At 46.1% G+C, this 14,290-nt stretch overlaps 1 protein-coding gene across 1 annotated transcript in view; it reads left to right on the top strand.

The window, feature by feature from the left end:
• LOC106567148 (basement membrane-specific heparan sulfate proteoglycan core protein) overlaps positions 1 to 14,290 on the top strand; it is an 86,598-nt gene that overhangs the window by 13,904 nt on the left and 58,404 nt on the right. The window contains exons 14-29 of the mRNA XM_045692753.1: positions 365 to 451; positions 571 to 629; positions 965 to 1,026; positions 1,308 to 1,448; positions 1,969 to 2,142; positions 2,899 to 3,072; positions 3,419 to 3,537; positions 3,718 to 3,829; positions 4,068 to 4,181; positions 4,403 to 4,530; positions 5,886 to 5,972; positions 12,424 to 12,494; positions 12,640 to 12,707; positions 12,892 to 13,032; positions 13,289 to 13,480; positions 13,898 to 13,936. Of these exons, the coding sequence (XP_045548709.1) occupies positions 365 to 451; positions 571 to 629; positions 965 to 1,026; positions 1,308 to 1,448; positions 1,969 to 2,142; positions 2,899 to 3,072; positions 3,419 to 3,537; positions 3,718 to 3,829; positions 4,068 to 4,181; positions 4,403 to 4,530; positions 5,886 to 5,972; positions 12,424 to 12,494; positions 12,640 to 12,707; positions 12,892 to 13,032; positions 13,289 to 13,480; positions 13,898 to 13,936 (1,768 nt within the window). The remainder of the gene's footprint in view (positions 1 to 364; positions 452 to 570; positions 630 to 964; positions 1,027 to 1,307; positions 1,449 to 1,968; positions 2,143 to 2,898; positions 3,073 to 3,418; positions 3,538 to 3,717; positions 3,830 to 4,067; positions 4,182 to 4,402; positions 4,531 to 5,885; positions 5,973 to 12,423; positions 12,495 to 12,639; positions 12,708 to 12,891; positions 13,033 to 13,288; positions 13,481 to 13,897; positions 13,937 to 14,290) is intronic.

Here is a 14,290-nt window from a genome sequence, read left to right as displayed (position 1 = left end):
TTTAGTTCAGTAAACTATACTTTTCTTAAAGGTAACTTTAGTGTAGCTTAACTTCTTCCAGTGGGAAGTAATTGGTAGCTTGGTTAGCTATAGCTAGTAGCTTCCCTGTGTGAGTCTGTGTGACACATACTCACACAGACACACACAAACACACCATGGGAGATAGACAGAGAGATGGAAAGAGCTTTTTCACACAGCAGGTTTACGTCCATGTTGGGTAGATTCACTGAGCACTCCAGAAGAGCACTGGGCTTTATTCATTCATTGCTGGTGTTGTCAACTTGTGACCCCTTTCACTACCCATTAACTGGCAGCTGTAAATATTCATGTACATATCCTGTGATGTTTGTTTGTGACTCCTCAGGTTTTCCGACACCTGTTTCCTGGACCATGACTCCCAGGCCACGTGCGACGCCTGCACGCCTGGCTACACCGGCCGTCGCTGTGAAAAGTAAGGAAGTGACATTTTCCACTTTTACCTCTGCACTGTCTTTAAAGAAATGCTAGCTTTACTGTATATGGAATAGTTCTAAAAGATGTTGATGAAAGTGTTTGTTTTTTTCCCCGTAGGTGTGCATCTGGGTACCAGGGTAACCCACTGCAGCCCAATGGCAAATGTTTTACAACCCGTGAGTGTTTCTTGTTTTTTTGGGGGGGGATGGAATGTACATTTTTAGGCTTGAATGTGTTAGGAAAGTTATTCACCTGGACGGTTTTACCCAGAGACATTTGTACATATAAATTATGACTCTGCTTTCTAGTGCATGCCATGCTTTATGTCCTACTTTACCTTTAAGGGCCTTGGTCTTGACCCAGTGTAATTATTAACATCAATCATACCTGCTGAGAAGGTGTGGTCATTGGCCTGGTATGTCGAGTGATTGTGAAGGGGTTAGAGTTGGTGGAGCACCCCCAGGTGTTGATCCATCTCCACTCCCTCTCTCTCTCTCCCTCCCTCCTTCAGCAAACTCAAAGTGTGATATTCGAGGAACAGTGAATTCCAACAGCAGACCATGCGCCTGCAAGGTAACATACTACGTTACTGTACTTCCTTTTCATGGCCATAGTTTGAATTGGGGCTTTATATTAGATGTAGGAGTTTGGATATGCTGTAATAGAAGATTACACTCTCACCAACACTTGAACACCATTGTCTGTTCATAGAGACAGTCATAAACTTGAGCCCGTTTGGCTTTGCTGCCGTTGTACAATCATCTTTTATGATTACAGACAGTGAATGATGAGCCGGTTGGACAGCCAGGGTTACATGGCAGATGTGCATGGCTGATGTTTTCTGTGTGTTGCAGTCCAACGTGGTGGGGTCGCAGTGTGACGAGTGTAAGAGCGGCTCCTTCCACCTGATGGAGGACAACCCAGAGGGCTGTCTGCAGTGCTTCTGTATGGGCGTCACCAAGCAGTGTGCCAGTTCCACCTGGAGCCGAGACCAGGTCAGTAGCCTTGGCCTTACTACCACTCACACACACAACTTTCTATAGGGCATGTTAGTTAGTGGACGGGGGGCACATTTAGGGATTTGAAAATAAAAAGGAATGTACACGCACTGGCCTTAGCTTACCTGGGCATGGGAGTAACCATACTATACTGACTCCTAACAGTCAGCCAACAGACAAACCATTTTCTACTGCAAGCCGGGAGTTTCCAGCTCTGGTCCTGGAGATATACTGGGTGTGAAGGACCAGCGCACTTTGAAATAATCAGCTAATCATGGTGTTTGACGATTTGCTGAATCAAGGGTGTTAGTACTGTGAGTTGAAGAAGCATGCTCTACAGCTCATGGGAGAAGTAGTCCAGACACTTTAGGGGTCAGGAAATACAAGGAATGTACAAGCACATCCCAAACCACAGCAGTGCATTGAGCCTGTCTTAATGTACCCGCGCACTTTTATCTTGTACTTTGAGGAGAGGTGTTATGGGTCCAAAGTGTGTTTGTGTGTTTGCGTCCCCCAGGTCCGTGGCGGTGTGAATGGTCAGCTCTTCTCCCTCTCCAACGGAGCCAATACCAGAACCATCACGGACGGCATCGCTCAGAGAGGCTCCTCGGAGGTGGTGTACCGCTCCTTCTCTGACATCCCCAACGACGTCTACTACTGGGTCCTACCAGACAGCTTCAGAGGAGACAAGGTGAGAGAGGGGAGAGAGTGGTGACAAGGGGAGAGAGTGGCGACAAGGGGAGACGGGGGAGAGAGGGAAGAGAAGGAAGACGGGGAGGGGGGAGAGGGAAGACGGGGAGATGAGAGACAAGGGGAGAGAGTGGAGATAAGGAGAGAGGGGGAGAGTGGAGATGAGGGGAGAGAGAGTGGAGATAAGGGGAGACGGGGGAGAGAGGGAAGAGGAGGAAGACGGGGAGGGGTGAGAGGGAAGACAGGGAGATGAGAGACAAGGGGAGAGAGTGGAGACAAGGAGAGAGGGGGAGAGAGGGAAGAGAAGGAAGACAGGGGGAGGGGTGAGAGGGAAGACAGGGAGATGAGAGACAAGGGGAGAGATGAGTGGTTGGAGGCTTTGACTTTTTTTTTACACTTGCATGTATTTCTCCTCTTACCCTGAGAGTAGACTATAGGGACAGGAGAAACTGTCATCCACGTTTATTTTTACTGAGTAGTCTTCCCTCTGGAAGCAAGGTGTGATTTAAATGTGGTCATGCTAGATGTCACCGTCCACATGCTCTCTCAACATGTGGAAACTATAGAGGCTTTACGTACCTAAACGAAGAGAAGCTCTCTACTTCTGGTTGGAGTTCATGGTCATGTCATCATGTGACCCGTGACCTGGCTATCCTTAGAGTCTCATGGAGTGAAATACCTTTCCACCGTCCAGTGGAGTTAAAGAGAATGGTTGTTCTAGAATCTTGAACGTCTCTTTCTGACATGTTGTTGCCAGGTGACAGCCTACGGCGGGGAGCTGCGCTACACCGTGCGCTACGAGCCCCGGCAACGCTCCCTGGTGATTGACAGACAGCCAGACGTGGTTCTCCAAGGCAACGGCATCTTCCTGGAACACTTCTCCCAGATTAAGCCCCTCTCCCCCGCCACTGTCACGGTCACCTTCAGAGAGGTGGGACACCGTGTGTGTGTGTGTGTGTGTGTGTGTGTGTGTGTGTGTGTGTGTGTGTGTGTGTGTGTGTGTGTGTGTGTGTGTGTGTGTGTGTGTGTGTGTGTGTGTGTGTGCACTCAGGTGCTCGAGTGTTTGTTTTTTGACTGATTCTAAACCGTTTGTAATGTTAACATCAACATGCAATACCATGTTGTCTTCGTTGATGATCTTGTTTAAATTACCTAATTAGATTACCATTAATTGCCATTACCTAACTTTGGCTATAATCCCAACTCCAGTCCTGAGTTTACCATGGCAGTGTTGCACTGAGCGTCGTTTCTCTCTCCCTGTGTTTCCTCCCTACCAGTCTGCATGGAGGCGTGCTGATGGACAGCCCTGTACACGGGAACACCTCCTCATGGCCTTGGCTGATACTACAGTCTTCATGATCAGAGCCACCTACGCTGACAACATGGTTGAGACCAGGTAAAACCGAACCAGGTGCCCTGTAGAGATTCACTCCGAATGATTCCACATGATGAGGATTCTAAAGAGTCATTTAGGAAACAGCTCTCTGTAGGCACTACTGTAAACATCCATGTGGCTGATGTTGTTATGCTTGTTGTTGTTGTTGTTGCCTCACCTGTGTTGTTGTCTGTTGTTCAGTCTCTCAGACATCCGGATGGACATTGCAGTGCCACATTCCACAGGCAACGAACGGGCCCTGGAAGTGGAGGAGTGTGCCTGTCCCCAGGGCTACAACGGTCCATCATGTCAGGTACAGCACACACATACCACAAAAATCTATGTACTGTACATCCCGATCTTATAGTTCCTCCTCTGTTACCTCTTCTAGTTGTAAAGTTCCAGTGTGCTCACTTTGTTCCATGGTACTGTAGACGTCTTGGAAAGAAACACAGAGTGGGATTCTTAGAGCATGCTGTAATGGAACGACAAGACAGTCTACTGTGCTGCATGCGTTGTTTTCCCATGTCTTTCCATCTGTTTCTATACAGGAGTGTGACGTGGGCTACACCCGTACAGGCTCTGGGCTCTACCTGGGTACCTGTGAGAGGTGCCACTGTAACGGCCACGCCAGCGGCTGTGACCTGGAGACAGGCGCGTGCTTGGTAAGTCGCTCCACCCTCCTGTTGTAATGTATGCCAGTAGTACAGTACTACAGCTGCACTTGGCTTTGAAGTCTGCTATGGAATGCGCTAATGGTTTCTTGGCGAATCTCAACATGTGGAAACAGGTTCAGGACACACAGGGGCTCATAATAGGATTTCACTGTTCCATGGATGGATCCAGCCACTCTCTCTCTTCCCTCTCATGTGTCTCCCTTTTTTAGCAATGCCTTCACAACACTGCCGGCCCAAGGTGTGAGCGCTGTTTGCCAGGTTTCTATGGCAACCCTATGACGGACGGACCTCAGGCTTGTCAGTCCTGCCCCTGCCCTGGCACTTCCCCCAGCAACCAGTGAGTTCACTCCTCCTCATGTACTCTACCGCAGCGATTCTCAACTCGTTGGTCGCGACCTAAATTTGGGTCGCGGTAGCATTTGAATGGGTCGAGTGTCTCTGAGTATTTATTTCAAAGAAAAAATACTCCAGTCTGAACTTAAACTAAATTGCTTAAACCAGCTTGAAAGTGGTAGAAACTCATTAAATAATGTAATCTCTGTACAATTGTTCTTCAATCACAGTATAAAGAGATATTGGCAGCTCTATTCAGAGAATTTGGCTTATTTTGTGGTCACAAACTATTGACCTTGTAAATTATTATTATTCATCAAGAATCTGCTTGATGAATTGCTGCAATTACTTGTAATATAGTATTGAAAATAGTTTTCGGGCCTCTAGAGTGGCGCAGCGGTCTACGGCAGCGCATCGCAGTGCTACAGGCGTCACTTCAGACTTGGGTTCGATCCCGGGCTGTATCACAACCGGCCGTGATCGGGAGTCCCATAGGGCGACGCATAATTGTCCCAGCATCGCCCGGGTTAGGGGAGGGTGTGGCTGGGGGGGAACTTACTTGGCTCATCGCTCTCTAGCGACTCCTTGTGGCGGGCAGGCGCCTAAAATGTAAAATGTAAATGTAAAGACTGACCTCGGTTGTCAGTTGAACGGTGTTTCTTCCGACACGTTGGTGCGGCTGGCTTCCGGGTTAAGCAGCCGGGTGTTAAGAAGCGCGGTTTGGCGGGTAATGTTTCGGGGGACGCATGACTCGACCTTCACTTCCCAAGCCCGTTGGGGAGTTGCAGCGATGAGACAAGATCGAAATTGGGGAGAAAAAGGCGGTAAAATACCAAAAAATACAACAACCAAAAAAGGCAATGTTAATATTGGGTCGTGACTGAGACAACCTGGTTTAATTTGGGTCCCAAGGCAAAACCAGTTGAGAACCAATGCTCTACAGTAGTGGTTCCCAAACTGTGGGGCGCGAGGGGTCGGAATGGAAGGATTAGGTTTTTTAGCCCATAGATATTGTTGTAATTTTTTGGTCAGTCAAATATCACATGAACACACATTAGACATGGCAGAATGTATAGAATTGCAAGAAAATGTGCTTTAAAACTGCAACATTTTCTTTGGACCCAATGACAAAATGTGTAGAATTGTAGGAAATAAGCTTTAAACATGCAGAATTCTCTCCACCAACAAGACGGGTGTGAGCAGTTTATGTCATGAACACTGCTTGTGCCAATAGAAAAAGGATGTGGTGCGTGCACACGTAGGGGCGGGGCGCGGGATGTTCCCCAATGCTGGAAGGGGGGCCCTGAAGGGTTGTATACTGGTTTACAAGACTGATAAAAGTATTTTCCTTTCCTGCAGGTATTCTCTGTCTTGCTACAAGGATGCGGACGGTCAGCCTACATGTGATAACTGCCCCCCTGGCTTCACCGGCCGGCGCTGCGAAAGGTAAGACTCGCTCCATCTCCACCTAACACTTCCAGCCTTACGGTCAGCTGTTTACTGGTCAGTGGTCTGGGGATGCTGGGCTGGCCAAAGCACGGAAAGCAGAGGTGACTAGTCTGGCACCCACTTGTTTCCTTTATAAAACGGGTATAGTAGCATGTCTGTCCGATTGCATCCCTCTTTCAACCAGTCTTTCCAACCAGTCATGATTGATATGTGAGTGTTAGTGGAGTGGAATGTGAGAAGCAAATCTCAAACCAACGCCACCCATTCCAGTTAGTAAAGGTTTCTCTGGGTTGGGTTTGGTCTCCGCAGTAGCAGTGCTCTTTATGCTATTTGAGAGGTCAATATCTGTGTTGTATTAGTGCGCTTGGCAAACGGACATTGTGTTTATCAATGGGCATTTTTGTTTTAAAAATGTGTATGGTGTTCCATGGGATTGCACGTGTAATAATGAGTTGTGTTATTACTTTTCTTGTCGTAAAAGCCAGTAAGTGGTGAAACCAAGTCTTTCGTGTTTGGACTTGTAGTTGTGTCCTGAGGAAACCTTATGTCACGTGGTTTTTGCTTTCTCTCCTTTGCCTTAGCTTGAGTGCTTTGCTAGAACTTTTTCAGAGTCTCCTGCTCTAGCTGCTTGTTAAAAGGTTTAGAAGCTGTGGGCTAATGCTGCCAGTGTTTATGCCTGGGCCATGTTGACATTATTCTCTCTACAAGGCATACATCTAATTTCTAATGTCATGTCTGTTTGACGAATCTTTGCTACTCGATGTGCAAAGATGACGATGAGGTGACTGGGTAAACAAACATTTGGTATGTTTTGATAAGTTGACCCTGCCCTATGTCTGATTTTAATGTTTTGATCATTAAGAAAACAAGACAGTTGTGTGGACCCGTACCTGCAAGAGGACTATGAGGGTTTCCTCCCGCCGGGGTGTGGTGAGGCAGTATTCAACTTTAGCCTGAGGAAACATGTGGTGCCAGAGGGCAGTGGAGACGAGGAGGAGAGGGAGGAGGATTATGATGAGGAGGGCACACCCTACAGCCCACAGCCAAACGAGGAGAAGGAGGAGGAGAGAGACTACAGTCCACAGCCAGACGAGGAGAAGGAGGAGGAGATAGACTTCAGCCCACAGCCAGACGAGGAGGAGGAGAGAGACTACAGCCCACAGCCAGACGAGGAGAAGGAGGAGGAGATAGACTTCAGTCCACAGCCAGACGAAGAGAAGGAAAAGGAGATAGACTACAGCCCACAGCCAGACGAGGAGGATTATAAGGAGGACATAGACTATAGCCCACAGCCAGATGAGGAGGAGGAGGACACTGAATACAGCCAACAGCCAGATGAGGAAAAAGAGGAGGACTCCGATTATAGCCAAAGACCATACACCCCCACATGGAGCCTACTGTCCACTACCAGCCACCGTACCCAACCCACTCACCCTACCATCCCTACTCGCCCTACCACTCGCCCACCCGCTCCCACTCGCCCAGCCACTCACCCTACGACTCCTACTCACACAACCACCCCCATAGCTGACATGGTCCGAGTCCACCTGAATAGGACTGCACCCAGGGTTCCTTCGCTGAACACGCCCAGCCCTGAGGTTAGAGACCACAGCTTCCAGTTCCTAATGAGGCTCCACATGAACCGCTTCAACCAGCGACTCAGCATGTTGGAGAGCAACACCCTGGACATCAAGGAGGGCATCCAGGCCATGAGGGGCCAGCAGAGCAAGCTCAGCACCCAGCTGGAGACGCTGCAGTCACAGTCTGCCCTGGAGAAGAAGGAGAGGGTGGGCGAACTTGAGAGTAGCTACACAGACATGGAAACTCGTCTGAGAAGGCTGGAGGGTCGTCTGGAGATTGTGATAGATGGGTTTACTGCCCTGGCTCAGGAGATGAACAAGGTGAAGCGCGTCAGACACAGAGCACGGTCTGCTAAGGAGGCGATGGCTCTGCCACCAGTCTCCACAGCCTTGGTGCCAAGGGTTACCACAACTCGACACTCCTTCAGGACTTCTCAATTAACAACCGTGACAACACTGAGATCCACTGTCGGGACTCAATCCACAACCACCAGGTCACAAACTAGAGCCACAGTCCCCAAAAGCTTACCCACGCCCCGTCTACCTACTAAGAAAACCACAATGGCCCGTAAGTCCACCACCAAAACAGTCAAACAAACTACAAAACCTAAACCATTAACTAGATCCACCAAAAGTAATGTCAATTCAAAGTCCAGCCCAAGACAAAATACTACCCTAAGTAAACCCAGGACTAGCTCTAGACCACGTAGTACAACAAAGCCTGAAACAAAGACTACGATGGCCAAGAAGCTTCATGTGACAGCTAATAAGCGCTCAACACAGACAAGTCAATCAAAACCAAGGGAAGCTGAAGAAGACCTGGCTAACACTAAATATCAGCTGGCACCACCATCCCATAAACATAAGCTTCCAACACAGGTGTCCAAGTCACGTAATGAAGCTGCTAAAAAGGAAAAGGATGCTTCTCATGCTAGGAGCAATGATAAAAAAGACAGTGCCTTTAGATCAGTTGCAGCTCATTCAAAGGTTCAACCCAATGTTAAAATCAAAGAAACAGTTGTCAAGAAACCATCCGACTCAAACAATGGTAACTCGAGACCTAATTTGGAAACCACTGCTCCAGACTCATACCAGTTGGCCCCACCGTCCCACAAAGTTCAGGAAGTGTCAAAAGCTAAAACAAGCTACTCCAAGAAACTTCTCACCAACACGTTGGCACCCACCAAAACGACCTCTTCTTCAAAGCGTTCCAGGTTAACAACGAAGAGTAAAGTCAAAACTACTAGTTCCAAGAGACGCCCACAGAAGAAGAAAGCCCAGCCCCAGTCCAATGTTCTGGACCTGCTCAAACTAATTCAAAGGAATGATCAAAAATCATCCCAAAAGAACAAGAAACAGAAGCAAGATGGTTCTTTTCACATTATTCTAGGAAGGCTGGCCATTCCAATCAAAATTATCCCTGATTATTAGTTACATTTATTACATTTATATATATTTTTAAACTTGAACAAATTTCAACATGTATCTAAAAGAACCTGTTTGTGGTCTTGATAAGTCAAATTAATGTTTTTGATAAAGGACTGTGTGAGTTGAGAGTAACTTTGTCATGTAGAGGCAACATTGTTATTGTGTTTAATGCTGCATCATGAAATAATATACAGTTACCATATTCAAAGTTGTGTATTTACAGGAGTTGTTTGGTGCTATTTTCCTTGAGCCCAGTGGGTCAGACTACCTCAAGACGTACACATACAGTATTTAGAGACTATTACATTTAAACTTTCACAGCAGACTTTATAAATAACCCCTATTATACGGACAAATTGTACATGGAAAATTGGTTTAGCACAATCATGCAAGTACAGTGCATTCGGAAAGTATTCAGACCCCTTGACTTTTTCCACATTTTGTTACGTTACAGCCTTATTCTAAAATGGATTACATTTTTTTCCCTCATAAATCTACACACAATACCCCATAATGACAAAGCAAAAACAGGTTTTACAAAACTGAAATATCACATTTACATAAGTATTCAGACCCTTTACTCAGTACTTTGTTGAAGCACCTTTTGCCGCAATTACAGCCTTGAGTCTTCTTGGGTATGACGCTACAAGCTTGGCACACCTGTATTTGGGGAGTTTCTCCCATTCTCTGCAGATTCTCTCAAGCTCTGTCAGGTTGGATTGGGAGCGTCGCTGTACAGCTATTTTCAGGTCTCTCCAGAGATGTTCGATCAGCTTCAAGTCCGGCCTCTGGCTAGGCCACTCAAGGACATTCAGAGACATGTCCCGAAGCCACTCCTGCATTTTTTTGGCTGTGTGCTTAGGGTCGTTGTCCTGTTGGAAGGTAAACATTTGCCCCAGTCTGAGGTCCTGAGCGCTCTGGAGAAGGCTTTCATCAAGGATCTCTCTGTAATTTGCTCCGTTCATCTTTCCCTCGATGGTGACTGGTCTCCCAGTCCCTGCTGCTGAAAAACATCCCCACAGCATGATGCTGCCACCATGCTTCCCCGTAGGGATGGTATTGGCCAGGTGATAAGCGGTGCCTGGTTTCCTCCAGACGTGACACTTGGTATTCAGGCCGAATAGTTCAATCTTGGTTTCATCAGACCAAATAATCTTGTTTCCCATGGTCTGAGAGTCCTTTAGGTGCCTTTTGGTAAACTCCAAGCGGGCTGTCATGTGCCTTTTACTAAGGAGTGGCTTCCGTCTGGCCACTCTACCCTAAAGGCCTGATTGGTGGAGTGCTGCAGAGATGGTTGTCCTTATGGAAGGTTCTCCCATCTCCACAGAGGAACTCTGGAGCTCTGTCAGAGTGACCAACGGGTCCTTGGTCACCTCGCTGACCAAGGTCCTTCTCCCCCGATTGCTCAGTTTGGCCGGGCAGCCAGCTCTAGGAAGAGGCTTGGTGGTTCCAATCTTCTTTCATTTAAGAATGATGGAGGCCTCTGTGTTCTTGGGGACCTTCAATGCTGCAGAAATGTTTTGGTACCTTTCCCCAGATCTGTGCCTCGATACAGTCCTGTCTCAGAGCTCTATGGACAATTCCTTTGACCTCATGGCTTGGTTTTTACTCTGACATTCACTGTCAACTGTGGGACCTTATATAGACAGGTGTGTGCCTTTCCAAATCATGTCCAATCAATTGAATGTACTACAGGTGAACTCCAATCAAGTTGTAGAAACATCTGAAGGATGATCAATCGAAACAGGATGCACCTGAGCTCAATTTCGAGTCCCATAGCAAAGGGTCTGAATACTTATGCAAATAAGGTGTTTCTATTTAAAAAAATTTAAACATTTGCTAAAATTTCTAAAAACCTGTTTCCACTTCATCATTATGGGGTATTGTGTGTAGGTTTATAAGGACAAAAAGCTATGTAATCTATTTTAGAATAAGGCCTTAACGTATCAAAATGTGAAAAAGTGAAGGGGTCTGAATACTTTCCAAATGCACTGTATATGTATACTAGTCGAGGCTGGTGGGAGCAGCTATAAGAGGATGGGCTCAGTGTAATGGCTGGAATGGAATAAATGGAACGGTATCAAACACATCACACAAACAGTATGGAAACCACATGTTTCCATACAATGAGCCCGTCCTCCTATAGCTCCTCCCACCAGCCTCCGCTGATGTATACTATACAGTACTGCCAGTTAAGTATTTGAAGTGAGTTTACCCAAGCTTTCCGCCGTCCCTATGTTCAGGTGTAAATCTATGTTTTAATTCAATCTGCTATTAATATTGGATGCCTATCGATATGATTGTGTATGTAAATGTAATCTGTGATTGTGGTGTTTTATGTATTTATAGCATTCATTCTGCCCTTGCTGCCTTGTGATTGCACTTAAAATTATTTATTTTTTTGCTTACTGTGCATAACCCGAATAGCAACATGAAACATGTAAAATGTCAACCCATTTCTTTACCTCAATAATATCCCAGATTTGGCTTCATCATGCATTGGTCAGATAGTTTCCAAAAAAACGTTTTAGCTTCTTACTGTAAAGTTAGACTGGACAGGTTTTTCCAAAGTCCCATTGAAGCTGTGTGCGTTTGTTGGCTGTTCAACCGTGGAGCTTCCAGTGACAAGGTAAGAACTGGAGCAGCTAGGTTAGCTCTCCCCTAGGGTGGCCTGGCCTATTGGGCTCTTTAGCTGGACAGAGCTTTGGTGGATGGACATAGTGCCTCAGCTTGCTTCTTCTTAGCTTCTCAGGGTTATATCATGTGATATGATGCCTCTTTCTGCACTTAGACTTCAATTTTCCTGTTCATTCTCTCTGCTCTGCTGTCTTTATCAAGGTTTACTTTGGTGACACATTATTTTAAAATGGAAAATGAACTTTAATGCAACCTTCCTCAGTTCATCTTCTAGCAACCTATGACAAGAGAGATTGTTTCAACATTTGACCCATGGTGAGAGTTGTAGCATTGGCTGTGCTTTGTCTTATCTCCAACATTGGCAATACATACATATCTTTTAGCCTCTTGTTGCATCTGGGAAACTCAAGTCAGTGGATTTTCAAGTGGTGTATCAAAGCTGTATGTGTCACTATGTGATTGTGAGCAGTGTTTAAAAATAAACCCCTCATAATGCAGGGGACCTGGGGAATGCCTGGTGCATGGACAATGGAAATCCACAATGAATAAATTGTTGCTGTTGGCTAATAATCTGACAGCTCTGTTGTGTAGCGTGTATGCTCATGTATAGTATTTTACAAGCAGTGTATTTTCATGTGTCTACTCTGGGCCAAGAGTGTGCTGCGAGGACAAGCCTCATCACGTATCTATCTCTTCACACAGCTCGCCCAGTTTCCTGCCCCCATTGTTCCTTCCCTGTGTGTATCCTCCTTGACTGGAAATGTCTGTTTTAAAGTGTAAATGTTGGCTGTTCTCCATTTCAGATGTGCTGCTAGGTATACAGGCAACCCCCAGCTTGGACAAAAGTGTATTGTTGGCAACAATGATCTCAATGGTAGGTATAGACTATTCAATTAAATATAACTCTATCCCCTCAGGGGCAGTGTTAACCATGCTAACAGAGTGCAGCGGTGTACATTATAGTATTTGGTGGAATGAAGGCACACAGAGTGAAAACCTCAGCTATGGCATGTTTACAGGTAACTGCTACAACTGTGACCAGAGAGGAAGTGAAGGATGCAATGGAAATGGTGTGTGTCGCTGCAAGGTAAGCAAACCAAAGCTTCTGTATGTTTTTCATAAAACCGCCAGCCGCATTGACATCCTCCTATATCCTTATCCACTTGTTATCGCTCTAGGTTTGTCCCATATAAATATCATTACTTGAATGGCATTCCCATGTTCTATTTCTGTGGTAGGTTCACCTCTCACACTATATTGTTGTGTTCCAGATGAACGTTGAGGGCCCTGCTTGCTCCAACTGTAAGCAGGGAACCTTCCACCTCAGCACAGACAACAAAGATGGCTGCCTGTCCTGCTTCTGCATGGGAGTCACTCAGCAGTGCTCCAGCTCCTCCCACTACAGAGACCAGGTACCTAGGAAACGACTTCCTGAAAATAATATATGAATAAATATATGAAGAGAGTAGCCTGGCGCTGGTCTCATATTTGTTTGAGTTTGACGTGACAATGACCAATTAAGGAATAGGCAAGTCAACACACAAACATATACTTACAGCTTTGCTGAAAGCACTGCAATTGCCAATAAAGTTCTACTGAACTGAATAAACGGTTTTCCTGTCTCTCTGAGTGTGATTGGGTGATCATCCCTTCATGTGTGTCCTGCAGGTGTCATCCGTCTTTGCCCCAGGCAACTTCCAGGGCTTTGCTTTGGTCAACCGTCAGCTCACCAACCGTATCTCCACCGGTTTCACCGTGGAGTTGTCCACTGACGGCACCCAGCTCTCCTACAGCAACTTTGACTACCTGGGCCAGGAGCCCCACTATTGGCAGCTGCCCGGGGCTTTCCAAGGGGATAAGGTGAGTCCCAGATGAGGATCTGTCCACTGTGGCCATCAGAGACGATACAAACGCTGTCCCAATGTCTACTCCCACTCTCTCGCTATATGGTGCAAAGTGGCTTCTTCTCATTCTGAATCCTCTAGCATTCCTGCTCCTAACAGCGCTTAAATGCTCTCTCAATTTCTGCCTGAATGTCTGTGCTGGTCTTTGTTGTGAAAGGGTTTGCTAAATTAGTTATCGTAGAAAACACTAAGTTTGAGGGCCAATCTCATAGTGGGGAATTGTGGAGACATAGTTTGGTTGTATGCTCCATGAATTTAGAATGCATCACATGGATGCATTTCATTATTTGTCTTGAGAAGATGTTGGTTCTTTATGCATCATTCAAGTGTAATTGAGTTATTTTTACTCTTGGTTTGCCTGTCCACTCTATAGAAGGAAGCTTTCTTTGCTCGTATGAGACGAGCGCACCAGGTAAACCAGAGCGGTGCTTGTCGTGTGGTGATTGTGGATTGACCAGTCATACAGTATCAAATTAAATTGTATTAGTCGCATGCGCCGAATACAACAGGTGTAGACCTTACAGTGAAATGCTTACTTACGAGACCCTCACCAACGACGAAGTTTAAACATAAAAATAAAACTTCTTGTGAAGAATTGATGACTAAAACATCTGCCTGTTATTCAAACAAAGGATTGGTGTGATTTGGCATTTGATCGTACTGATTGATTTGATTTGTGTTTTGATAATGTTTCATACATACCCTTATTTTCTTTAGTGTAGGTTTGTGTGTTTGAGATGCATGGATTTCCTGCATAGTTTTCCAA

This window comes from Salmo salar, chromosome ssa13, assembly GCF_905237065.1.
Source record: "Salmo salar chromosome ssa13, Ssal_v3.1, whole genome shotgun sequence".
Classification (NCBI taxonomy): Eukaryota; Metazoa; Chordata; class Actinopteri; order Salmoniformes; family Salmonidae; genus Salmo; species Salmo salar.
This window is presented reverse-complemented; position numbering and strand designations above follow the sequence as displayed.